A 25,702-nucleotide genomic window follows, 5' to 3' on the forward strand; every position below is an offset into this window, starting at 1 on the left:
CCGCCCCGTCCCGTTTGTGACAGGGCGACGGCCCGAGGGCGGGGTCGCCTGGCGCCGGGGCGGGCGGCGGGGCCGCTCTCCCAGCATGCCCCGAGGGGAACGCTCCGGCGGCCGGTGGGTGGGCGCGCGGGCGCGCGCGTGGCGGAGGGAGCGAGGGTGTGCGCGCGCGCGCCTCCCCCCTCAGCTTCCCCCCCCCCAACCGACGCGGAAACCGGTGCCCAGCCCAGTCGCTGTAGCCGGCGCGCAGGGCGCATGCGCGGGCCCCCGGGAGGGCGGGGGCCGGCGTCTAGAGGCGAGCGAGCTGGCCGCTGGTGCACGCCCGCCGCCGCCGCCGCTACCCGGGGAGCAGCGGTCGCTGCGCAGCGCCCGCCCCACTCCGCCTCTCCCGTGCCGGGCCGCTCCGCGCCGAGCCTCGCCCCGCCATGAAGTTGAGCAGCCGCGGGCGGGGATGCTGCGCGGCCGGCAGCCGGGAGCGCGGGCCGCCGCCGCGGAGCCCCTTCGTGCACCAGCTGCGCCTCGGCCCCCTGGAGAAAGCCAAGGTAGGGGCGTGCGGGGCCCGGGCCGCGTCCCGCGGCGGGCGGGGGCACCCTGCCGGCGCTTTGTGAGGGAGAGCCGACGCGGGGGCTGCGGCGGGCGGGGTCCCTCACGGCGCGGGGCTCGCGGGGCCAACGCGCCCCACCGAGGGGGTGCCTTCACTTCCCCACCGCTGCTTTATTAGTATAGTATCTTTTAAAAAGCGATGGCTTTGGGAGAAGAGAAAGGCTGGCTTTGTGTTGGTTTGTTTTACCGGGGGGGGGCAGGGGAACCGTCCCGTGGAGACAGGCTTTCCCAGCATCAGCTTAGGGTACGCCTGGGCCGGGGCGCCCTGGGCGCCTGCAGTCTGGCCCCTGGGTAAATGATCCCCGCCGCCTGGTTTGCGCATCGCACAGGTAGCGTGAGATGGCAAGAATCGGGGTTAAAATGCAGATTTGCAATCGCATGGCTGCTTATTCCCCCCCCTCCCCCCCATCTCTGTGCCGCTCGCGGGGAGCGGTGGGTGGTTGGGTGTTCGGCGTGCACGGCCCTGTCTGAGGCTTGCGGTGAGATCTGGGTCACTTGCCAGACGGAGAAATACCGTCAAAGGCTCACCTAGTAAGGGGTTGGCCCTTTCTATTACTTCCATCGCTATGATGTTTCACTTCCTTAAAGCTGTTTTGGGGGCCTAACAGCCTCACAGTACCGATCAAGATGGAAATCCACTAATATTAAACCCCTCGGATCAAGGTGCTTTAGATCCAGCTTGAATTTATGAGCAGAGTTCATTGTTGCATTGCCCTGTTGCTGTCCAGATACTTAACGCAAGACATGTATGGCCCGATGTACAAAACATGGGAACGTGTCTCATGTTAAGTATCTGGCAGCCAAGGAATTCGTAGCAGACTCCAGTGGAAGAGGCTTTTACTTTTTTTTTTAATCAAGTTTCCCAGTGTGATACAGTTAAACGCTGAATTCCATGGTTGTGGATAAATTGTGGTTTGAATGGGAAAAGGCAGAAAATATTTGTGTCATATGCATCATTACAACTTGGTGATTTGTTCAGAAAGCTCATACGTAGAGCTTCCTCAATAAATCATGTAGTTGTAATGATTTTATTTCCATGTAACCTTACTTCATTCCTTAAGTCATGTTTTCTATGTTATTGTTGAGGTAGAAGTCTTTTAGGGAGCAGAGATACGCAAAGACAGCATGTGTTCATATGGACTAGGATTGTATCTAATTATAACAACAACAATGTTTTATTTTTGCAGTGTTATTGTGTCTTATTAATGTCACTTTCTAGCTGGTCATTTATAAGGAATTTTAAAAGTACTGTTGGGAAGGCAGAGTACCAGTTTCACAGTTTTTGCAGTGTTGAGTCTCATATGAGCCTGTTGCTGATCTTTTGTTAGTCCTAACAGACCTTCAGCTGCTTCACTAGTGAAGTGACTGACTGGTCGCGGAACATACCTGCCTTCTTTGTGGGCTGTCGTGTACATCTGTATGAAACATGAACTTTGCCACTGGATTTTGAGGATTTGTTATTTTCAGTGAGAACTGTAATACATGTTTAGAGCTTTGCATTTTTTTTTTACAGTGCAGCTTGGTCTTGTATTTTAAGTGAACAATCTTTTATTGATGTACAGCAGCACAAAGTTCTTTAACCCAGCCTTTCTTGAAGTCTTATGTGCGCAGTTTTATGTGAGGAAAAAGCATGCAAGCTGACATACAGGACTATGATAGACTTTCTTCTTTGCCTTAATCATGCTCTCCTAATCTCTTCCTTGATTAAAAATTGTGCTTGAGATAGAGGCTGCTAAAAAAGAGCTGTGGAACTGTTCCGCTTATGAGAAATGCTGCCCTTCCAGAAAGGGAGACTTCTTGAATGGGGAGGCTGCTTTATGGTCAATTACAGCAGCGTGTGTTCTCTTCCGTGCAGCCCTGGGCTGTTACTGAGGATTTGGTGTGAAGTATTACAGCTGAACTCACTTCCTGTTCAGCCGTAGGCACGTATTGTGTCACAGATTTTCTGTCTGCCCTGTGAATCTAACGGGTGAGTTCTGGGGTTGCAAAGCCTTTCGAGGAAGGTTAGGAATGTGTGGGGACTGGAGGTCCGTGAAGGAGTTGGTGAGCACAGGGGACTGGGAGACAAGACTGCTTTGTCTGATGGTCTGTTGTCTGTTGCTGATGGTCTGTCAGATAGCTCCGTTGTCTTCACTACCTCCTCATCCCTTTCTCACCCTGCACTCTGCAAGAGGTTAGATTAGCTTTTTTGCTCTTCAATGCATTTACTTCAAGTTGTATTATAGAATCTTTAAGCCTGAGACTGTGGGAGTGAAAAAAGTAGAAAGTAAGAGGACAAAACAACCGCAAAGAGGAAGAACAACAGCAAAAAGAAATCCATTTGGGTTCCAAGGAATTGCTCATATCCTCTTTTATTTGCTTTATAAAAACTGGTAGATAACAGTGTAAAAGCACTAAGGCTGTATGAGAACTGAGTCTCATGCTTGCTGTAGAAATGACGGTTATTTCACTGATCTGAGGGTGGCAGTGGGGGTCATTCTTGAAGTTACCTGTTTTATTTCAGTTCTGTAATAAAAAGATCTTTTCTGGAAAGACAGACATGGTTTCATTAACCATGAATTTTGTTCATCCTGACATCCTCTGGGAACCTATTGCCTAAGTCAGAGCTCTTGATTCTAGTTACCTCTGCAGCACAGGCACAAGTGTTACTGGAACTGTCACAAAGTGTGCGTAGCTTTGTTTCTCTGCCACTTAAAAACACAATATGATGCCATTTTCCTTTCTTCCAGTGTTTCTGGCTCTTTTATTGCACCAATGCTCGTGTTCCTTTTGTGCCTTGGTGAGCTGGTTTGGCTCATTAAACCAGCAGATTATTGTGTTTTTCTGTATTCAGATTGCTTTCTTTTCCTGGGATTGCTTTTCTTCCCTCTAATGAGCTGTATTGGCTCATTGGAGCTCAGATAAGCACTAGAACTGACTCAAGGGGAGGATTGAGGGGAAAGTGAATGGGACCACCCTCTTCAGCAGCAATGATCTGTTAGATTGGCTTAGTTGCATATGAATATTTCTACTCCTGTATTTACCTCTATGATTGTGTCAGTCGGGGAACTTGCAGAGTGGGAAAGCTGGTAGCAAGAGAATTGCTGAGGGACAAATTCCTAGCTCTTCCATGCTGTCTTTGGTGAACTGAGGCTATAGGGATGATAATAGTGAGGACGTGAAAGTGTGGGGCAAGATGCAGTCTCTATCTGATATGTTTAAAAGAAAAATCAAAACCTCTACCATGTTAAATATGCAGTTCATTATTCTATTTTCTTTGTTTAATATGTGACCATTACTTTGTAATAAGTCATGGGATTTTTGTTGTGAGTAAACGGGGTTTTAATGATGTTTCTCACTGTATTGCTAATTCCAAAGATGCATTTTTTCAGCTTCCCTGTTCGTGAGAGGTAGGATACTGACTTTCGAGACAGGAAACTGAGACATACAGGAGAAACAAGGGTACTCTGAGATTCTCTTGCTCAGTGCTTAGGTATGTAGGACCTGGTGTTTTGAAGAACTTAACAAGGACTTAAGTTCATGTTTTATACCTTCATAGTAAGTTCATACTCAAACCTGAATGCAGAGTCTCTAAACAAGGAGAATATATGATACCTATTCAGTTTAAGTGACTTCCCTTTCATTGGATTGAAGTCCTTCTGACAGAAGAGTAGAGTACGGTTTCCCAGGGCAGCCTTCTGTTACAAGCTGTAAGACCATCCTCTCCATGCTGTCTGTGGGTCTTTCACAGCATGCGCTTCAACTTCTGGGAAACTAAGTAGGATCCTGTAGACCAGCAAATGTTAAATGAGCTGTCATCAAACCCCTCTTGAGAAAATTGGTCATGAGTTGAACCTCCCAAGGTACAGCTCCAGATGGACCTTCAGGGTTTTTTAAACGTATCTCAAAACACAGGTGTTTACATATGGCTTATTACCAGATAGAATTTGTAGTTTTAATAGAAAACAAGTCTGGGTGAATGTTCTGAATATGTAGAAATACGATCACTGAAAGAATATGTCTGTACAAGGTTAGACTAGGAGTGTATGTCTCCTGCATTCTGATCTCGGACATCTGCCAGTGGGGCAAGATCTTCTCCGTTTTTCTGTCTGAGCCTAGAAGGCAGCTGCTCTCTCTGCTCCAGTTTGCAGATGAATGCTCCCCTGTTTGCTGCCAGACATGGTGGTCTTGTCTATGGATGCAGAGTTGCATGAGGTGGTATGACTTCAGTGCTCATCTGACCGTTGCCAGTTTAGGAAGTTGAACTGGTTCATCTGGAAAACTAGGCTACGTAACAAAAAAATTCCTTTTTTTTCTGATTCTGCAAACTGAAACAGTCCACGCAGGGACTGCAATCCTGTTTTGGGGAGTGAGACCACGGTGGTTATGAGATCACAGTACCAGTCTGAAGCATCGCTGTAAAATCTGGCATTGCAGTGGGGTGGTAGCTTAGGCTTTTCTCCTGCTGTGTGTTCCCTGCCTCTACCCTAGATCTACAGATGTGTGCAGCTACAGGGTAAATTAGTTTTTGAGCTGTTTGGTAAGTGAGAGGAAGCAGGAGCTGATCAATGGAAAACTGAGCTGCATGATGACTAGATCTACATGAGGGAAGAGAAGAAGAATATGAATGATGCTTTCCACAGCAGCCCGGAGATGCATCAGGCTAAGCACAACATGAGACAGTGCCTTATGCCTCATTGCTCATCCTTGCCCCAGCCATTGTGAAGGTGAAAAGTATTTTTCTACCTCACCTGGTGCACCTGTGAATAAGTAGTATATTACCTTTTGAATTCTCTTTCTTTACATGGCCCTTCAATTTCATAGTGTCTTCTTCATCTTCTGTTAGCCTCCATGGTACAGCTTGAGGAGCATTGGTGCTACACCCATCAGCCTCATACAGTTTTCAGCTCCCTCTTCCTTCCTTAGCCAATCATCTGAAGCTGTACCCTGCTCTACTTCTACTTTTTTGCTTTCTTCCTGGTCTTTGTGTGAGAAAGATGGGACTCTGAGCTCCTGGAACTGTTTCCTGGAGCAAGTGGATCATTGCACAGGTAGTTGCTAAGTTGTGTTTTCTGGAGGACAGTTGGGAACAACTCCAAACAGCTCAAAAAGGGCCCTACTTTTGGGAGAAGTCCTCAAAAGACTGTGGGACAAGTTCCAGCATGACATGTTTTTCACCAGAGTTGAGGACAGAGGGCTGACTGGCTGGGAACAGGCTCTCCAAGAGCTAGAGTGCTGGGAGAAGGTGCAGAAGCAACTGGGTGTACTGTGGCTTCCCAGAGGAGGGTAAATTTTTGAAAACCTCTGCTTTCCTGAGGGGGCTGTGCCTGTTAGCACAGGCCTGGAATGTAAACTCATATGTGTGTCTGAATGTTTGACCAGAGATGTGTCTGCCCAGTGTTGCCCCCTGCGGTTCCCCACAGCTTCTGGTTCCAAGAACATACAACAGGGGAACTGGTGCCTGCCCAGTTCTGGAAGAGCTTTCCAGGTTGGGCGGCCCTGTGTTGCCATGTGAGTGCACCCAGCTGAAGAAGCGCACATCACCGGCTGGGAGCTGCTGTGATGGACTGACTTCTCTGTAGTGCAGTAAGATTTACAACACGCCCATGTTAAATATTTACTTAATGTGAGGCTGCAGAAAGTGAAAAGAGCATGCGGATGTAGTCACTGGCAAACATAAGGTCTGAAGAAGTATGGAAAGCGAAGACTGCGTTAGCTTTAAAGAGTGTGCTGTGTTTCAGCTATAATTAAGATCCATGAATACAAAATTGTTAATGCATACACCACAATTATTTGTTTGGAATTGAAGTGCATTTTGCTGTTTTTAACATTAGATATTTTTAAGTTAAGACTTCAGATCAGTTTCTAGGAGTCTCTGACTTTTTCAGTCCAAGATTGTATTAGAATAACGCATTTGTTTTGGATTTTGCAGATTGCCTTCATGACCTTGACTCTGTTTCCTATCCGACTCTTTTTTGCTGCTTTTATGATGTTGCTGGCCTGGCCTTTTGCATTCGTTGCTTCGATGGGATCTGACGAGCAAGAGCTTGAAAAGCCCCTCTCCTGGTGGCGAAAGTGAGTCACTGATGTGGTGAAATACTGAAGGAATCATTATTTAGTTCAGCAGTTTGAGGTAGAGAAGGTTGGAAATACCTGTTATCTGTGCCATGCACTTGCTTTTCTCATCAGAAGAAAAATGTAAAGATTGTTATTTAAATACTTTTCTCAGATGGGAAACTAAAAATACCTCAACTGTTTGATTTACCGGGTGACCTAAGAATTACAGGGAGAAAAAGTGATTGTCTCTGGCCTCTTACTTGTATTGAGGATGTAGTGTGAAGCTTCACTGTAACATTCTTCCATTTCAATTATTCCTGTAATGTCAACCTCTTGTTATGAAGATTGGCATTATGGAACGTGCCTAGATGTCATATTCTAAATCAGTGTTTTAAACTACTTCACCCCATTGTTTCCTGCCCTGTGATGAATTGACAAAACTGCTGTTGATTCGCTGAGGGCTTGTCCCGTGCGTTGGTGCTTATTAAGAAGTCTGTGCTTGCTTGGATATTGGAATGCTAATTAAGGTAGAATGTAAGACAGTGTTCACCCATCTGTGAAAACTGCCATTTGAGGAGCGAGGAAAGAGGAGTGCATCACGTCTTCGGTAGAGAACTTCAAAATTAGAAGCTGGCACTAGCATGAGGGAAGCCGATTGTATTTTGCATCGCAGGAGGGAAGGAGGTTGAGAACCAGAGGCACTTCACTTTACATGGCATTTGGAATGATATCAGTATAATGACTAAAGGAATAATGGGCTGCCTTCAATCTTGCATACAATTATTTTTGAAGCTTTTGAGGTTGTCCCTCCCCCATTTCATCCACTTGTCAGTGTCACCCTGCTCTACAGCCTTGAATCCCTGTGAGTGTAACAATTTGTGGTGTTTGTTTTTTGCACTCTGTTGGTTCAAAGTAAATGTTTCTTTTCATGACTGTCAGGCTGTTTAAAAAACAAGCAAACAAAACCTCACAAAAAAAAAAAAGTCCCAAAACACTTTAGGAGAAGATGGGGAAAAGGAAAGTAAGTAAAATGTTTCCAAAGCTCCAAGGTGTGTTCTGTAGACATCACCATGTTTGAGAATCTCTGTCCTATGCTACTCCACTTCTTTGTTTGGGTAAACCTGAACACAAGAATCAGGGTTGTTGCATTCTAGCAGTATCCTAATAGCAGTTTTCAGGACTGAGTTTACTAGAGCCTTTTTGGTGTTACTAGAAAGTGTTATTAGACATTCTGTAGAAGAAACTCAACAGTCGTAGTCTGAATCAGAACTGATTTAGTGATAAAATAAATGCCAATTTTGTTTGGATTAAAAAGCATTAATATTCAGGCATGAAATGAAATTAAATGACATCTTACTTTGAGAGTGGTCTTAACTACCACTAGAGAAAACAAAAGATGTATGCAGTGTTTCTGCTCTGTTTAAGCAGCGTATCCTATCTGTGCTTTTGTCTTGCTCATAAAGTTTTTATGTAACACTTTGCATTATTTTAAGGTATTCCTGTGGCAGCATAACTGTTTTCTCAACTCTTTACAGGATAGTGGATGTTTTGCTGAAAGCCATCATGAGAATGATGTGGCTTGCTGGTGGATTCCACTGGATAAATGTGAAAGGCAGACGGGCATTGCCAGCGGAAGCAGCAATATTAACTGTAGCTCCCCATTCTTCCTACTTTGATGCCATTCCAGTAACTATGACCTTCGCCTCCATTGTGATGAAAGCAGAAAGCAAAGATATTCCTGTTTGGGGAAGTAAGTTGGTAGATACTTATTTTTTCAAGAACAATTAAAAATGATTACTTAGAAGGTTCACTGATTGTGTATGGGAAGGCCTGAAACACAAAGAAAGTATTGCTGTGGTGAGATTTTTTTTGTTACTCATCTACTTTGAATGTCAGTAAAAAGAATTGGAGGGGATGTTTGATTTTTTTTTTTTTTTCTTTTCATTTCTGCAAAGTTGAATCAACAAAGTCCAAACAATCCTACAGAACTCATGGTGAGTTTGCAGTGAAATATCAACATTTTAAGACCTGACAAGTAGAAAAGAAAGTTAGGATGGGTCTGTAGAGAAAGTCCACTTCTTTCTTGGTGCAAGTTGGGGTGCCATCCCAGAACTGTGTTTTGGTAATGTTGTCTGATCTGAATGGAACCCTGGCTTGAGGGAGTGCTGCTCATCTTCATGCATCAAGAAGTTTGTGTCGGGCAGGGTATGAGAGATGAGCAAGAGCAGATTATTGTGCACTCAGATTTAGTCATAAGAAATGCAGATGCCCAAGTCAGTACTGTTTGAGTACTATCTTTGGATTTATCAATGTAGGTTCTCACAGGCTTGGGAGAGACATGTGATTTTTGGTGCAGTTGTGCCAAAAAAGTGTGTAAGCTTTTAGGCTTGTAGATTTCTAACCAAAGTCTGTGTAGAAGCATTTTGGAGAAACCCAGCATGTTGTGTCTATGGACCAACAAAGTTCAAAGAATCTTCCTGTCTCTCCTTGTGTAGATTTTAAAGGTAGTATATAAAGGACAAAAGATTTTGCTTTCACCTTGGGTAGGGACTCTTTAAATTAAAAATCTGAACAAAAGCTTGGAGTTCCTTTGCAACTAAATGGAATCAAGCTGTTGGCGTAGACATTGTCCTAAAATTTCATTACACAATGTGGTTTTAAGGACATGTTCAAAACCAGAAGCTGAGACATGGTGACAAACGGTAGTTACATCTGGAAGCTTCACATAGAGAATCTCTTGGTATAAAGGTCTACCTGTATCAAGCAAAGCTTGGGCTGGAACTGTAGCTATATCTTGATTTCACTGAATATCTGACTATTAGAGTTTACTAAAAGTCTGTGGCAGTGAAAAATCTGTGTGAAAATTAATAGATGCTTTGAACAAAAAAAGGTATAGGCATGTGTTTTTAAAAACAAATGCATACAAGCAAGTGTAGTGTGAAAACAAAAAGAAAACAAAAATCCCTTGTCCAATACTGAAAGAAGAGATTGTTGTGAGATGGTATGTTGACAGTCCTGTACAGTATAGGTGTATCCATGCCATCTTGGACTTTAGGGGCAGTCCAGCCATAGAGGCAGGGGCAGATTTGTCATCTTTCTCAGCTGACTCAAATGACTGTTTAATAATTGCTAGCTCGGCGAAATAAAGTAGTCCACGTGGAGCTCTCCTTTGCTTGCAGCTGGACTGTTTGGAGGACCCAAACTAGATGAGGTAACTCCAGGCCACGCTGTGTTACTGAAACATGATGAAATGACAGAATGGCGTTTGACAGAATGCTATAATAGCTGCTTAACTATCCCATGTAATAGAGTCAGTGGGAACTAGTGGGAAAGCCTGAGGAGAATCTGTGGGAATATGGAAGTTGTAGTTACACTGAATGTAGCACAAATACTGCATATTGAGTAGTTCAAACTATTTCCTCTATACCTAATTTGATTTTAGGGTGACTTTTAAAGGATTGAATTTAAAGTCTAGACTTACTGCAATAAATTTTAAAAATAGTTCACTTGATTTTGTACATGTGTGAGCAAAACCAGTTACAGAAAAACAGAAAATCCAGAAAACTACATATAGTGATTAAATGGAATATTACTGGAATGTGCATGGCACTCAAGTAAATGAGTGTTTTTGTCCTGTATAACTGCATTCACTTCATGTCATGCAGCCATAAAAATTATGTAGTCCACTATGAAGTGTTCAGAAAAATGCCACGAAAATGAGGCATGGCAAAGGTTGTAACTGGGATTCAGAGTTCAAAAAACTTCTTTTTTTGAGGAATACTTTATATGAGCAACATTAATTACAGCAGTTTGTGTTATTTAGGTAAATGAACTTCAACAGAGAGGTAAGTAATCACTGTAATCATTAGTATGGCTCAAAATTTAGTGAAAACTTTCCAGTGGAGTAAAGTTGTGACATTTTTTTTTTTCCTTTTACTGCTTGAAAGAGGTTTTCTGTGAAGCAGATGCTACTGACTATCCTCTCCTCCTTTGATCTAGTATTTTAATTCTAATGTTATTTACGCTTCTCTGAGTACACACACACAAATGTATTTCATGTTATTGGACCACTGGTATTTCTCTTGCGCCATCTGTGAAAAGGTGGTCATGTTTTTCTCGGATTGTGTGGTGAATTGTCAGCACTCCAGGCATTCATCTAGACTTTATCCTGTAGAGGTCAGAATTATTTATGTTCTTCAGTGTGGTAAATCTTGCTGACTTCTTGTACTGTCTCCAGTGAAGTTTTGGAGCCAGCCACTGATAATCCTAACCTCTTAATTGAGTCTTTTTAGTGGTCATTCAGAATCTTCTGGAAAGTTTGGAATAAAGTACATTCATTTAACTCTGTGAGCAGACTTTTCAGCGTGTAAATAATGAAGCAGCGAAGGTAATTTCCAAGGTAATTTCCAAGGATGAGGACTGTGGGTGGAGAGTAGATCTTCATCCGTTGTATCCAAATATGATATAAACAAGTTGGCTTTTTGATGTAGTGACAGTGTTTATCAGGACACTATACATTGTGTACCAGAGGGATCAGGTGCTTTAGCAGGCACAAAAAGATCTGATTGCTAACTGGTTGCCAAGATTGATTCAAAAAATATTTTAATAGGTTTCTAGAGCAACTGTCTGCATTATTGTACCCTTAGATTGCCAGTCACGGAATATTAAGCTTTTGATCCAATTTTAAGTCCAGATGACTAAAAGCCTTGTTTTTATGGGAATGGAAGTATTCCACAAGTGTGTTTGTGTACAATGAGTATTTTATTGCTTTCTAACTTGAAGGCAGCTCTTCTGGACCACAAAGTTGAATCTCAGAAGCAGACTGAAGTCTTGTGACTCCTTCAGACAATTTCCTTTTTAGGAAAATAAAAGAGTAAACAAATTAAAAAAAAAAATGCACTTTTGCTCTGACAGAAGAGTTGTGACCTCTTCATTTAGTGGTCAGTAGTGGATAAAATTATCCACTTGGCACTCACACTAGGTTAACGAACTCTGCGGAGGAATTACTTGCGCAAAGATAGACCAGGCTTCAATGATCATCAGAAAAATCAGTATCTGGTAAGTCAAGAATACCAGAGCAGACAGAGCACATCACCACAATGCTGAAGAAGGACATGTATTTCTGTGCACTGGCTTGCAAGAGTTTTGGTAGGTTGCAGATACGACGAAATTCACTGGACCACTTTAAAGTGTGCAGCCCAGGGAAGATGACATCCATGAATTTATTGCACCTTACGTTGGCTGAAGCAGTTAGATCATTCATTAGCACAGGTCCTTAAACTTTCCTGTTTTGTCTACTGGGCGCCACTTCAAGTCAGGACAAGCTTTAAGTATAAATTCTGATGGTTACATTTCACTGCCTTATTTTTGGCTAGTAAAGCAACCTGGATAAAAGTTACTTTTCATTGCTGAAGTGGTCAGTGCTACTACAGAAATACTTCACTAAGAAGGAAAGGGATTTGTCAGTAAATATGATTTACCAGAGATTTTGTTGGACAACTTCTGTGATTCAAACATCTTACGTGGTCTGAACTTTTAAAAACTAAATTTAAGGTGGTGAGCTAATTTAAACTTTAAGCAACTTCTCAACACCTGTTACCTCACCCCCTGAAAAAGAGAGGAAGTTGGTACCTGTGAAGTGAATGGGGGGTATGTTAGCATAAGTTTATGAAGGGCAAGGAGGTAATTTACACTTGGCAGAACAGAAGAAGTATAGAGGAAGGGAGAATCGTACTGTACTGTAAAAACTATCAATTTTATTGGGAGGGGTCCACATCTAGTAAACTAAGGAGTTTTTGTTCAAACCCATCTTTTGAAAGTGCTTTATAGGCCTTTCTTGAGCATCATGACTAGAAGACAACAAATAAGTAATTCAGTGTGAAATATTTATGCTGGGATAGCTGGGTATGCTTTCATCTCAGAACTTAAAAGATGCCAAATTACTTGTCAGCTCTGTGAAAAGTTATTCAACCTAATCCTCCTGTCCTCCACCCCAGTTACTTCACCCCTCTCCATACCTTCCGAAGCACTCAAGGAAGAGAACTGTGGTAGACCCATAGTTCTTCAGTGAGAATCTCACCTCTAAGTACTTGAGATTCATCAAGACAGTCCTTAAACCCTTTTTGGAAAAACCTGCTGTAAGGTGAAGGCATCACAGATTTCTCCTCTTTATATGCTGAATCAGCAGCTTACAACACCGTTAAGGTCACCAGCTTGAATGCCAGCATTCCATGCTATGTTGGCATTGCAGTCTGCCTTGAGTACACAAATGAGCTCCCCAGTTCTAAGGAGTGTCTTGAAGTTATTGCCAAGCTTATCCATTTCATCCTCCCCTTTAAAAGCTTCCATTTCGAAATTCAATGTTTCCTTCAGGCTGTGGGCACCCAGATGGTCCTGCAATGTTTCAGTCCTCACAGGACCTTTCTTGGAGAGAGAGTGTGCAGTCACCTGTCTATTATAGGTATGCCTGTATTGGTTGGGTTGGAATCCTGGACTTGCTGGATTATTTTTATTTCACCATAAATTCAGTAACAATTACTTCTCAATTAAACTGCTGCTGGAATGCATGAACCACCATTGCTTTTTTTTTAAGCATCCTAGTTAATATTGTTTATGGAAGTTACAAACTATGGTAAATGGGAAACCTGCAAACCAGCACAACTGCCTTTGTAAAATACTTCTTAGACTGGCAGCAGAAAGCTAAAACATGCAGCCATGCCCTCATACAGGTATTGCAGGTGTGAGAGCAAACAGCAGTCTTTGTGATATGAAAAGGGTCTTTGTCCCTCGAGAAGTCCTTAGAGGAAATAAATCATATTTTGAAAGACCAACCCAAATGCCATGGAATTTACTGCTGCTAAAACTAAAGAGAACTCTGATTATTTACCTTCCACTGCTGACCTCTACTTGTCCTATAGACTGCATGTTTTCTGCCTTTCTCTTTGGAAATAGGGAGAACTTCCCCATTAACACTGCCTCTATACCACGATTACATGATATCTGTTCTGTCAGGTGGTCCGTCTGCTAAACACTTAGTCAGACTCAGAGAAATTGTTAGCTTTAGTATTTAGCATTAGTGGTTGGTTCAGACTTGGGTCAAAAAAGTGTCTATTTCTGTGTATGACTGTTGCTCAAAGAAGATAATACTACAAATCTCATGTAGAGTACCATGACTACAATAACACTATCTCTGTAAGAACCTCCAAGTTGAGAAGATCCTGTCATTGACTTCAGTTTTGTACGTTGATACCACTTTATGTATTTGTTGGGGGGGAGTTGATTTTTTTTTTTTTTTTTTTTTTTTTTGTTCCATTTTAAGGTCTCTGTATCCATATACACAGAAAGCCATTTTATTCTGGAACCTTAATGGTTTTCTTCCCATAACCATCAGAAGACTTGAGGCCCTGGCAGATTTCTTTTCTCTCCAGAAAAGAGTAGTTTTGATGTTGCATATTACTTCATTATAAAAGATATGAGTTCAGAACTTTGTCAGCATGTTAATTTGAGTAAGGCAATTCTTAAAAACTAAGCCCAAGATAGTGCTTTTCAACCTTTAACCTTCATGGTTTTGAAAGCCCTAAATACAGAATGCACAGGTGGCAACTGCTAATAGAAAACTAGTTTGTGTTTTTTTCCCATAGTAGGAAAAATCAAGGAGCAAATACTGTAAATGGGTATTCCAGTGTAAGTCTACCTGTATTACACAGCCTACCTCCATGTTAAGTGCGGAGACAGTTTGTACTGGCTCTATAGGTTGCCATCTCAGTGTATCGGATGGGATTTTGTGGTGTTTGGGGGAGAGGCCAAGTGAAAGCCTCAGGTTTTTTCATTCTCTACTCTTGCAACAGATCTGTCAGTCTGATGGTGTTTCTACAGTGGTGAAAATGTAACTGTCTACTCAAAAATGAGTGATGGATACATTTTAGAAGAACAGTACTTAGTGCCACACTGCCATTCCATTGCTTTTTGTGTTCTCTGAAGCCTTGTAGACTAGTGGTGATACTGCCAGTATAGCTTTATCTGCTATGTGGTTGTAACTGTCAATCATAATTTAAATGGTTCGTTACAGTACTTTATCCTGTTGTATGTTAAATAGCATTTCATGTCTTGATTTGAAACAATGTTTCTTCACCCATTTTTGTATAGAAATAGAGAGATGAAATACTGTAATTTTTTCCTGTTCTCCTGAGAAGTTTATTGACACCAATTGTATGTGTTCAGCTCATCAGAGAAAAGCTTTTTTTGCTTATACATCAGGTGGTGCTTGAAATGACTGCATGGGAGTTATGGTTCTGGAATCAGTTGGACCTGCCACCCTGCAATTAAGGGAATACTGAATTTTTGCAGTCTCTCTTAAAGAGCGCTGTTTTGTGCTAGAGCAGCTTTCCATTGATTAACATATCTGTGGTGTTCTGGCTGCCCTGCGAGGCAGAGGTTTTGATGAATTACTGGCAGTAGTGTTTAAATTGCATGCACCTGCCTAGGAAGGTGGAGTACAGCATGTGTCACCTGTCTTCAGGACTGCTTGTAATGAGCTGAAGCTGGGGATGAGAGTGACTGTACTGAGTAGAACTGACACTGCTAGAGAAAAAGCTGGAATGATGATACTGGTAAGGTCAATTTTGTGAATTGAGGGATGGTCTGCCATCACCCATAAGAATTTGTAATTTAAGGGTGGTTTTAATGGAGGAGACGGGCAAGCACATCTTTCAGCATCTCTGAATACTTGAGCTGTGCTCTTCACTACTGAGTTACAATCGATCTTGGACAATTAAATTGATGAGCAGAGAAGGTTAAGATTATGTTCTGTTTATTAAGTACATTGCACAGTTCTGCTTGTTTCCTTTAGTTGCTCTGTGTGCCAACTGTCTAAAGCATTTTCACGCATGCTGCTTTTTGCTCTTGCCCTGGCTTTGCTCTAGTCCTGCCTATTCCTTGCCTCATATATTACCTTACAGAACTGTCTCCTGGCTTCCATGTTTCAGCTTGGTTTCTGACTGCAGTCTCATCTTGTCCACCTGTTTGGTATGTTTCTCAGCTTCCCTTTACAGACCTTTGGCCCTGCTCCTAACTATTTCTTGCACAGATCGACTTGGTACAGCCTTTGAATTTTCAGATTCCTGTCTATTTACTGAACATGAAAACATGTGACGAGCGCAAAGATCTGTGTAATCTTCTGCTCTGTTTTCAAAAGTGGTTATGAAAAGAGTATATGGGGAAAGGCAAGTACAGAGCTAGTCTCCCCTTAGTATGTACTTTCAGCTGCTTACTGATGACTGAGGGTTTCAATTTCACTTAAATTGTTGGACTTAGCCACTAAGCACCTGGTAGTTGGTGTCTTGCAGGATCTTAAGTTGCTGTTTCATGTTAAAACAAGACTTCTGTCAGCTTTTTAGTCTGATCCATAAGGAAGTAAGACTTGATATCATCACCTTGTCTATTAGGCTAAGATTTGATGTGATGGGTTGAAACAGCAATGGCTTCACACATATTTGGAAGAAAGCTGATGGTTTAAAAGATATTAAGTTCTTCAAGCTGCATGAAAATAGTGTCTGAACCACATGAAAAGAAATGAACTTACTTTGCAGCCTGTTTTGTATCATACAATTCAACAGGCAGTACAAATCCATAGGAAACCAAACTTTCGGTTGTCTCTCTTCAGAATACCGTAACAGTTTTTCTTTGCACATGGGTGTTGCTGTTTGTGGTATTGTCCATTTGTAATATAACTTGCAATCTGTTATTGTGGAGCTTGGTAGCATTGTAATAGCTTGATTTTGGGAAGGTTGTAACAGTAAAGCTCTCAGGTTAACACTGCTTGCCTGTCCAGTTTTCAGATATGGATTGCATTAGTGGTTAGAAACTAAAAATTGGGAAGTTGTCTGTAGTCTCATGTTTCTGTCATACTGCCCTAAGTGAAATATATCTGCTTGCTTATTTTCATGTGTTATAAAGAAGACCCTGCTTGCAGCATATCCTCGGATAAGAGCCTCAGAGCTCTGGTATTGTCTTGTTCATTCCTTGGCCTGAAGTAACCCGAATTTCATAATTTGGGTCTAATGTGAAAGAAACTTCAGGGTGAAGGCTGAGGATGTCTGAGTCTTTTTTGCTTTCTTTTACTTGATAGTGTTATTTTTACTGCAGAATAGTGATTTGCAGCAGTAGGGGAAACTCAGGACTAGCATCACTAAGAAACAAAACAAACGGAGTAATGAAATGAAGTATGGTTTCTTTTGGATTTTTTTATTGCTTGTTCTGTTGTTTGGATTTTTTTTTTCCTTTTTTGTGTATGGTTGTGTTTTGGTTTGGTTTGTTTTGGTTGTTTCTTTTTTTACCTTCCCTCAGCAGTAACCCCAGCTTGCCCATGAAGATCTTTTCTCCCCTAGTGAGCCTTGTTCTGTGGATATTGTCTTAAGAGCAGGCATGTAGGAAGAAGTGCAAGAGTATGGCCACTTTTCTCTGATATACTCTCTCTTATGCTTTGGCAACTTGTGGGATAGAAGCGATATTTCAGAGGCTGGCTGAATATTTGGGAACTTGCTGCAAGATGTGACGAATTAGTTTCACAGAACCGTACAAGGATTTTGGTGAGCTGCTGACTAAACTGCCAGTGGGGTAACACCAGAACCAGCGGCTTTTGCTCAGTACAGGACTGTAATTCATTACACTGTTTTTTTTCTTCACACTTTTAAGTGCTGGCTGATCCATTAATGCAGCAAGTCCATCCTTGACAAAAGAAGATTATACAACTAGTGTCAGTGAACTTATCTCATGGTGGTTGGAAATATGAAAACTGTATTTTAAATCTGTATTTTAGGCAAATAGAATAGCTAATGATTTAGTGACTCTTGAACCTTTGAATAAGATTACAAGATCCCTTTTAATCATTTTTGTATTTGAAGACAACCTGCTAAATAAAAGCATGAAGTAGTATATTTGAAGATGCTTCTTTTGTAGTGCTTTTTAACGCTGCAGAGGAGTTATATATGCTACTTACTGTTTTGTAAGTGGGTCTCGGTGTCCTTGTGACAGACATGCGTGGGGTGGATATTGAGAATTGGTTTCTGATTCTTGCTCGTGCTCATTTTGTGTCTGGCTATGTATAAGAGGTTTCCCACCAAGCCAGGAAAAGGGTGCCTGAGATCCCATTCATCTAGTATGAGGAACAGGAAAGCAGGTGACAGCTCAGAAAATAAGCATACTTTTTTCTTTTGATGATGCTGGTTCCCCAGAAAAGATAACATAATCTGGGTGTGGAATATCTTTGATGGTGTACCTTCAGTGAAGCTGAGCTGTCATAGAAGACAAAATATCTAAAAAGAGTGGCAGTTTGACCTGCAGGATGTCTTTTGGAAGCACTTGCATAGGGAGATTCCTGCTACTTTGCTGGGTTGGGGATGGCTATAGATTTTGTGATTTTTGTGGCAGGAGGAAACAGCCTGTAGTCAGCCACAGTCGCTTTGTTGCAGAAAGCTATGCATAATACGTACAATCATGTTTTGAATTATCTGTGATGTATGTGTATTGGTCTATTAAAAACTGAACAAGTATGAAGTGCCAAAATTGTGAAAATGGAAAGTATTTCAAAATTGTGAAAATGGAAAGTATTTCAAAATTGTGAAAATGGAAAGTATTTCAATGAAACTGCAATAATTCAGCTGAGTATTGAAGTTTGCAATGTAATATAGTAAAGTATTTCAGTACTTGTACCAAAATTTTTGTCTGGAGGACTACTGGAAAGGGGGAATCTTTGTAAACAAAGGGAAATAAAGGCTGGTTTGCTTGTTTTTGTTTTTCTTCTTCAGCTCTAATCAAATACATCCGACCAGTATTTGTATCTCGGTCAGACCAGGATTCTCGCAGGAAAACTGTTGAAGAGATAAAGAGGCGTGCTCAGTCTGGTGGTAAATGGCCACAGGTACTGTATGCTGCTACTGTGGGACAGATGGTATTTGGCATTTCCAGACTTTGGATATGCAGTTTACTTTTTTACTTGTGGGATGCTTTAGTTAGTTTGTAGAGGATGGGATTTCCCATTCTAGAAGATATAATGTAAGATTCTTATCTGTACAAAACAGTAGCTTTTCATTGCAGTGTATTTCAAGGGAAGATCGGCTAAGTACATGGGAAGACAGCTCTATTAAGTGATACTAAATGGACAGACCACAGCATGTTTAGAAAGTCCTCTAAGAAGAAAATAATCAGGAGCTCAGCAGAATACCTGTGGGAGTATTGTGTGTTCTTGCCCTTCTCAAGACTTTAGCATACTGTCAATGTTGGAGACGAGATACTGGCCAGGACAGCCCAAGCAATTCAGATATTCCAATAACCAGAGTACACTTCTATTGGACCACATGATGAAAACATTGCTAAAATAAGTGGCTTGGGGTTTTTGCCACACCTGAAATGTGACTATTTATAATGTGCCTTGGAAGAGAGTAATAGGAAGGAAGGGATGACTACCTAAGGTCTCAATTTTCTAGAAGCATGTGACTGTTTTGAAAATTTGAAGCGTTCTTGTGAATTTTTGTGAATAAGATACAGTATATCTTTCATGGCATTGTTGCTAGTACAGTGGTTACATCCACATAGTGGACTACAAAAACATTATAAACAGTTATAAACAATGTGGCAGAAAGGTGATACATAGCTTTCGCTTCATGACTTTCATCAATAGATTCCAAAGCACTTTAAAAAGTAAATATTCTTGCTTACAGATGAAGAAACTTAGTTGCAGAGCTGAAGTGATTTCCAGAATATGTAGCAAGCTAGTACCAGAGTGGGCAACAAAACTAGTAATGTTAATTCTAGTCCATTCTTTGTCACCTTATGATATGTATTTATTTCCTCTAGATGTCTTGTTCTGTAACTCAACAAAATTTCAGCAGTTCTTGGCTTTTTGCCGTCTGAAACATTTTTGCCGTGTTAGAATTCTGGTTAGATATTTTCAGCCTCTCTCATTCTGACATCTGTGCACATGCTGATTAATATTAAACGCAAAAAGAAAGTAAGTCTTCCTTTTCTTAGCCTGTATGCAGGTAGCTTGGGAGCAGGATTTTTGTTTTGGTGCAAAACAGAATATGATATTTTTACCAGCACCAAAATGTTTTGTGAAAATTCTCTTGTACTCACAAGTGTTTCTGGCTGCTGTCAATGTTCCAGTCGAATAGAAGTATTATCGGAGGTCAAGAAAGAGGCAAATTCACAGAGAAATAGAAATATTGTTACTGTTACAACAGAAATTTGACTTCTTTACTGAGCACTATTTTTTTTTACTCTAACTGAACTATTTTTCCCTGAAAACTTTTTAAATGTAATCAGTTAATGTTAACTTTGAAAAGATGTGTTTATAAATAAATCCACATTGAAATAATTCTGAAAAGTCAACTTTTTCTTTACTTCAAGATAATGATATTCCCAGAGGGCACTTGCACAAACCGATCCTGTCTAATTACATTCAAGCCTGGTAGGTATGATGCTCATTTCTCTGTTCTCTACAGAATGTTCTTGTATCTTCATTTTCTGAAATACCACTTGCATTGTAATTTACTTGCTGTTGCAGAAGGTGAGTTAAAAATCTTGCAGTAGGCTGGATTTGGAATACAAATTTTCTGATGCTACAAGAGGATTGTATTTCCACTGTTGAGTAAAACATTTTATATAATTCAGATTTTTCCTTGGCTTCTGAGATGCATACGAGCTGGAGGACTAACATTGCATACTGGGATTTTGTTTGTGGTTGTGTTTTTTCAATTTTTTTTTTTTTCTTGCCCCCTCCATTTCCTATTTTGGGTCTGTCATGCAGCATTTAGATACACGTTAATACCTTAAGCTTTATAGTGTATCTATTTCAGGCTGCTGCAGCATTTGTTGCTGTGTTGTATGTGATTGATTCCTCTCAAACTTTTCTGTGGAGTTGCATTCTGGTGAAGGTGCCACAAGAATCTTGCCAGTATAGCACTGTTACAGAGGCTGTCATTTTTTCCTATTTTTTTATTTGACATATACATTCTAAGCTCTTTTCAGTTAGTATCACACGTTTTAGCTTATCAGATTACTAGAGGCTATGGACACTGCACATTGTTGCAGCCGTAAACCACAGTTACAACAGGGAGAAACGCCAATACTGCAGTGAACCACCGATGTTTAGTGTAAACTTGCCTGTGTGATATGTAGGTAAGGAGATGATGAATGAGGAGGCTGCAGGGAGTGAGGCAGTTGTGAATGTGTTTTTTGACTCTTCCTAGGTTTCTGCCTAGCTCGTGTTCTGGTCTTATTGTGTGTCTTATATTTTGTGTTGCTTACAACTTATGTATCGCTGTTAGAATATCATGCAACGAATCAGCATTCTGATACCTTGCACTGATTCATTTGGCTAAAGGAATCTCAGTATTGTCTCCTGAGCAAATGTTCAAAAAGCTTTTCTTCCTCTCCACTCAGCTGTCACCTTTTTAGATGAATAAGTGGTTGTTAGAACATCCTCTTCTTTTGCTCTTTTCTCTCCCTCTCTCTCCACCTGGATTCTGGCCACGCTTTGAAAACCAGCCTGGATCCTTCATTAAAGCCCTGATTTCCTGCCCTCCCTCTGTGCCATAGACATTTCAGGCATCATATACTTTTTGCCTCAAATCCCCGCTCTATCTTCCTCCCTTCTGGTCTAGTACATGCTGCTCTCTGCCTCTTGACTGTCTCACTTTTCCTGCTGGAACCTGCTTCTGTATCCATCCAGCCTTCTGAGAAATCCTTTGCCTCAAAATTCCTCACTTGTATGAAATTACTCTAGGTCTCTGGAATAGAGACTGCCTTCAGGATGCATTTCCCCATTCTTCTGCTCATGTGGCCTACACTCCTTGTTCGTACTATGCAGTTTTTTGGTTTTGTGTTCATGCAAGCTAGTCATACAGGGCAAGCTAGTCTAGGTGTGTTTAAATGGTTGTTGTCATCTACCACTCAGATTTTGTTGTCTCTGGATTCTTTCAAATTTTCTTAGGCTGTTGTTCTTGGAGACTGAATAGGAAGTGCCACAAGGCCAAGAACCAAATCTCTGCAGCTTCCCATTCGGACAAGCTTTATTTAAAGATGCTTCTACTCCATTAACAATTACTGCTTGTATATCTGAGCAATTATTCTGTAAAGCAAATGTAATGCTAAGAAAACAGTATGCTTCTGTCATTCAGTTCTTAATTTTATTCGAAACACTAGGCAGAACTTAGTAAATTGCTCTGAATAACATAGTTTGAGTGAAGCTGTTTTTATTAATGTTTTTTATGAGAAACAGATGTTTAGAGAAATCTTGAGCAAGATAGTTATAATGCTTACCCAGTCTTTGTGCTAGAAACTAAGAAAATGATCAGCAGATGACGCTTATAGATATTCTGCTACTTATTTATCAGAAATGTAATTTTCCTATGAAATGAAGCAGTGCTTCCGTACCATATCTCTAGTTTGGTACATTCTAACTATTAGATTTTTCCATAGCTATGGAATAGAAGTTACATTAATTCTGTTATTTCAGAGGTGATAAATTTCCTATAAATTGATGTTGCTCAACTAAAAATAGCAAGCTTATTTTGCATAAGAAAGCTTAAGTTCTTCACCAAAAAATACTGTTGACCACAGGGAATATATTGATGTAACTATCTTGTACAGACTTGTACTTTTTTAATTATTTACCAAGCTGAATTTGGTACTGGGTTTTGAATTGTGTACATGACAATTTATGTAAGTGGTAGAGGATAATTTAAAGAATTAAAGAAGCAAGCATTCTTAATTATTTTTCTGCTGAAAAGGTGGATATACATTGTCATGCTCCAGTCCTTGCTTTTTAGATTACTTTTGAGGCTTTCAGATCTTATTTTTCACTATCAGCTAATTTCTGTGCATATCAGCCCATTAATTGTATATTTGTTTTCTTTGCTGCAATAAATTTCTTCTGTACCAAAATGCACTATAAAGTAATTATGTGTCATATGTGCCTTTTAGGAGCATTTATTCCTGGAGTTCCTGTACAGCCAGTGGTTTTACGTTATCCAAACAAACTGGTAAGTTCAGCTTGCAGTGTAGTTGAAAGTATGGGGCATTTTCCTCTAAATACATTGGCGCTTCTGTAGTCTTTTAGGTTAAACAATTGGGTTTAGAAATTTGGAAAGGATTAATAAATGCTTAGTGGCTAAGTATGTATTTCTTAAGCCTCTAGCAATATAAATAGTCTTAACTGAGACAGTTTAAATGTTTCTGCTTTTATTAGGTTACTCCTTTAAAACAGTGCTCTGAAAGCTATTGAGGTTGTTATAAGAAGTACTGTATAAATGACAAGACAAATGTCAATTTCTGTCTAGGATCTGTGTTCCTGCATTCTCCCTCTTACTGCAGTGCATGCTGGAGAGTTTTCTTAATACCATTTATTGCTGGAAGATGCTTCTGCACCTCCTGCCTGTGGGGGTGTTATTAATAAAGTAATGCAACTAGCTAAATGATAATAGAATAATGTGTAGAGGACCTCGACACCTTTATAAGGCGTCTTGTTGTCTGTATTTTACATTCATTGTGCACTTGGCTAAGGAAACTTAGCTAGTTTGGAGTAGTCCTTCAATATAAATCAGATTCAGGTAAAGTGCGAATTATAGTGTTTATTTACAGTATCTAAATGAAACAATTTTTGCATATGCTTGTAAAGATACAGGCAAACAAATTAAGACAAATTAAGACAATTAAGACACTTCATCAACTTAAAGATCAAGCCTACAGCAAAGCAGAGAAGGGGGATTTATCTTTTTATTATTATTATTCAGTTTACCTGACTGGATACTTTCCTGTCCTACTACAGCCAGGATCCTGTTTGTCTGCATTCCTCAGTTAATTGGAAGATGCTTCCTAGTGCACTTTGCTAGCTTTTATACTTCAAGTTTCTTTTTGAGCCCTCTGGAGCCATTTTCAGATCCAGTCTGTCCCCTTCTAAAATAGAAGTTTTTTAGGGGAGGTGGGAGGAATGTCAGAAGTAAAATAAGGACTACCTTGCCTCTTTGTTGATGCATGTCACATCAGAAGATCTCATGTTGTCTCTTTGACTAGCCCGTTAACAACTCCTTGACTTAAGGAAGGATTTCACTTCCTCTTGGTACCTGAGTGCTTATGTTTTATAAGTGTTTCCATCCATTGTTCTTCCTATTAATTTACAGGGTGATATAAAACATATGCTTGATTATTAAAGAAAAACCTAAGCAAAGTTAATATACATAGAGCACCATTTGCTTGACTGATACAAGGTGTGATGGCAGTCAACTGGTTTGCAGTAATAAACCGAAAAATTACCTTGCGGATGCTGTGACAAGTGTAGTAGGCTGTTATGCTCACATAGTATTAAGTGCATTGTAGCAGGCTGCCTGGGCCTTTTCATTATGCAATTGTTTCATTTTCAGGAAGAAAGATTATTTTCTAAAAATATTTTTAAACTTTTATTGCACTGCCAGTTTCAATTGCAAATATGCACATGCCTTACGTCATACTTACTATACTTTGTTACTTTTGGTTAATATTAAAGTTATTTATAACATAAAGCTATCATATGTTAATTTGCAAATATTTTTAAAAATCTATTTTCATACTGGAATCACAGAATCACAGAATCACAGAATAGTAGGGGTTGGAAGGGACCTCTGTGGGTCATCTAGTCCAACCCCCCCGCCGAAGCAGGGTCACCTACAGCAAGCTGCACAGGACCTTGTCCAGGCGGGTCTTGAATATCTCCAGAGAAGCAGACTCCACAACCTCCCTGGGCAGCCTGTTCCAGGGCTCCGTCACACTCAGAGGGAAGAAATTCTTCCTCATGTTCAGACGGAACTTCCTGTGCCTCAGTTTGTGCCCATTGCCCCTTGTCCTGTCACTGGGCACCACTGAAAAGAGCTTGGCCCCATCCTCCTGACACCCACCCTTCAGATATTTGTAGGCATTTATAAGGTCCCCTCGCAGCCTTCTCTTCTTCAGGCTGAACAAGCCCAGTTCCCTCAACCTCTCCTCGTAGTGGAGATGCTCCAGTGCCCTCACCATCCTTGTAGCCCTCCGCTGGACTCTCTCCAGTAGCTCTTCATCCTTCTTGAACTGGGGAGCCCAGAACTGGACACAGTACTCCAGATGAGGCCTCACCAGGGCAGTGTAGAGGGGAAGGAGAACCTCCTTCGACCTGCTGGCCACACTCTTCTTGATGCACCCCAGGATCCCATTGGCCTTCTTGGCAGCCAGGGCACACTGCTGGCTCATAGTTAACCTGTCGTCCACCAGGACACCCAGGTCCCTCTCCGCAGAGCTGCTCTCCAGCAGGTCCACCCCAAGCCTGTACTGGTGCATGAGGTTGTTCCTCCCCAGGTGCAGGACCCTGCACTTGCCCTTGTTGAACCTCATCAGGTTCCTCTCTGCCCAGCTCTCCAGCCTATCCAGGTCACGCTGAATGGCAGCACAGCCTTCTGGTGTATCTACCACACCTCCCAGTTTGGTGTCGTCAGCAAACTTGCTGAGGGTACACTCTAACTCTTCATCCAGGTCGTTGATGAAGAAGTTAAACAAGACTGGGCCCAGTACTGACCCCTGAGGGACACCACTTGTCACCAGCCTCCAACTAGACTCAGCGCCGCTGATGACAACCCTCTGAGTTCTGCCATTCAGCCAGTTCTCTATCCACTTCACCGACCACTCATCCAGCCCACACTTCCTCAGCTTCCCTAGGAGGATATCATGGGAGACTGTGTCGAAAGCCTTGCTGAAGTCAAGGTAGATAACATCCACAGCTCTCCCTTCGTGTACCCAGCCAGTCATGTCATCGTAGAAAGCTATCAGATTGGTCAGGCATGATTTCCCCTTGGTGAATCCATGCTGACTACTCCTGATAACCTTCTTTTCTTCCACTTGCTTCATGATGGCCTCCAGGGTAAGCTGCTCCATCACCTTTCCCGGGATGGAGGTGAGGCTGACCGGCCTGTAGTTCCCTGGGTCCTGCTTCTTGCCCTTTTTGAAGATTGGAGTGACATTGGCCTTTCTCCAGTCCTCGGGCACCTCTCCTGTCTTCCAGGACCTC

General features: G+C 41.4%; 1 protein-coding gene across 1 annotated transcript in view; it reads left to right on the plus strand.

Moving 5' to 3' along the window:
* Window positions 1-317: 317 nt before the first annotated feature.
* Window positions 318-25,702, plus strand: part of LPCAT1 (lysophosphatidylcholine acyltransferase 1) — a 58,118-nt gene continuing 32,733 nt past the window's right edge. Inside the window, exons 1-6 of the mRNA XM_075416667.1 lie at window positions 318-539; window positions 6,512-6,654; window positions 8,172-8,386; window positions 18,441-18,553; window positions 20,041-20,101; window positions 22,618-22,676. Coding sequence (XP_075272782.1) covers window positions 423-539; window positions 6,512-6,654; window positions 8,172-8,386; window positions 18,441-18,553; window positions 20,041-20,101; window positions 22,618-22,676 — 708 coding nt within the window. The 5' untranslated portion in view covers window positions 318-422. The remainder of the gene's footprint in view (window positions 540-6,511; window positions 6,655-8,171; window positions 8,387-18,440; window positions 18,554-20,040; window positions 20,102-22,617; window positions 22,677-25,702) is intronic.

This window comes from Opisthocomus hoazin, chromosome 3, assembly GCF_030867145.1.
Source record: "Opisthocomus hoazin isolate bOpiHoa1 chromosome 3, bOpiHoa1.hap1, whole genome shotgun sequence".
Classification (NCBI taxonomy): Eukaryota; Metazoa; Chordata; class Aves; order Opisthocomiformes; family Opisthocomidae; genus Opisthocomus; species Opisthocomus hoazin.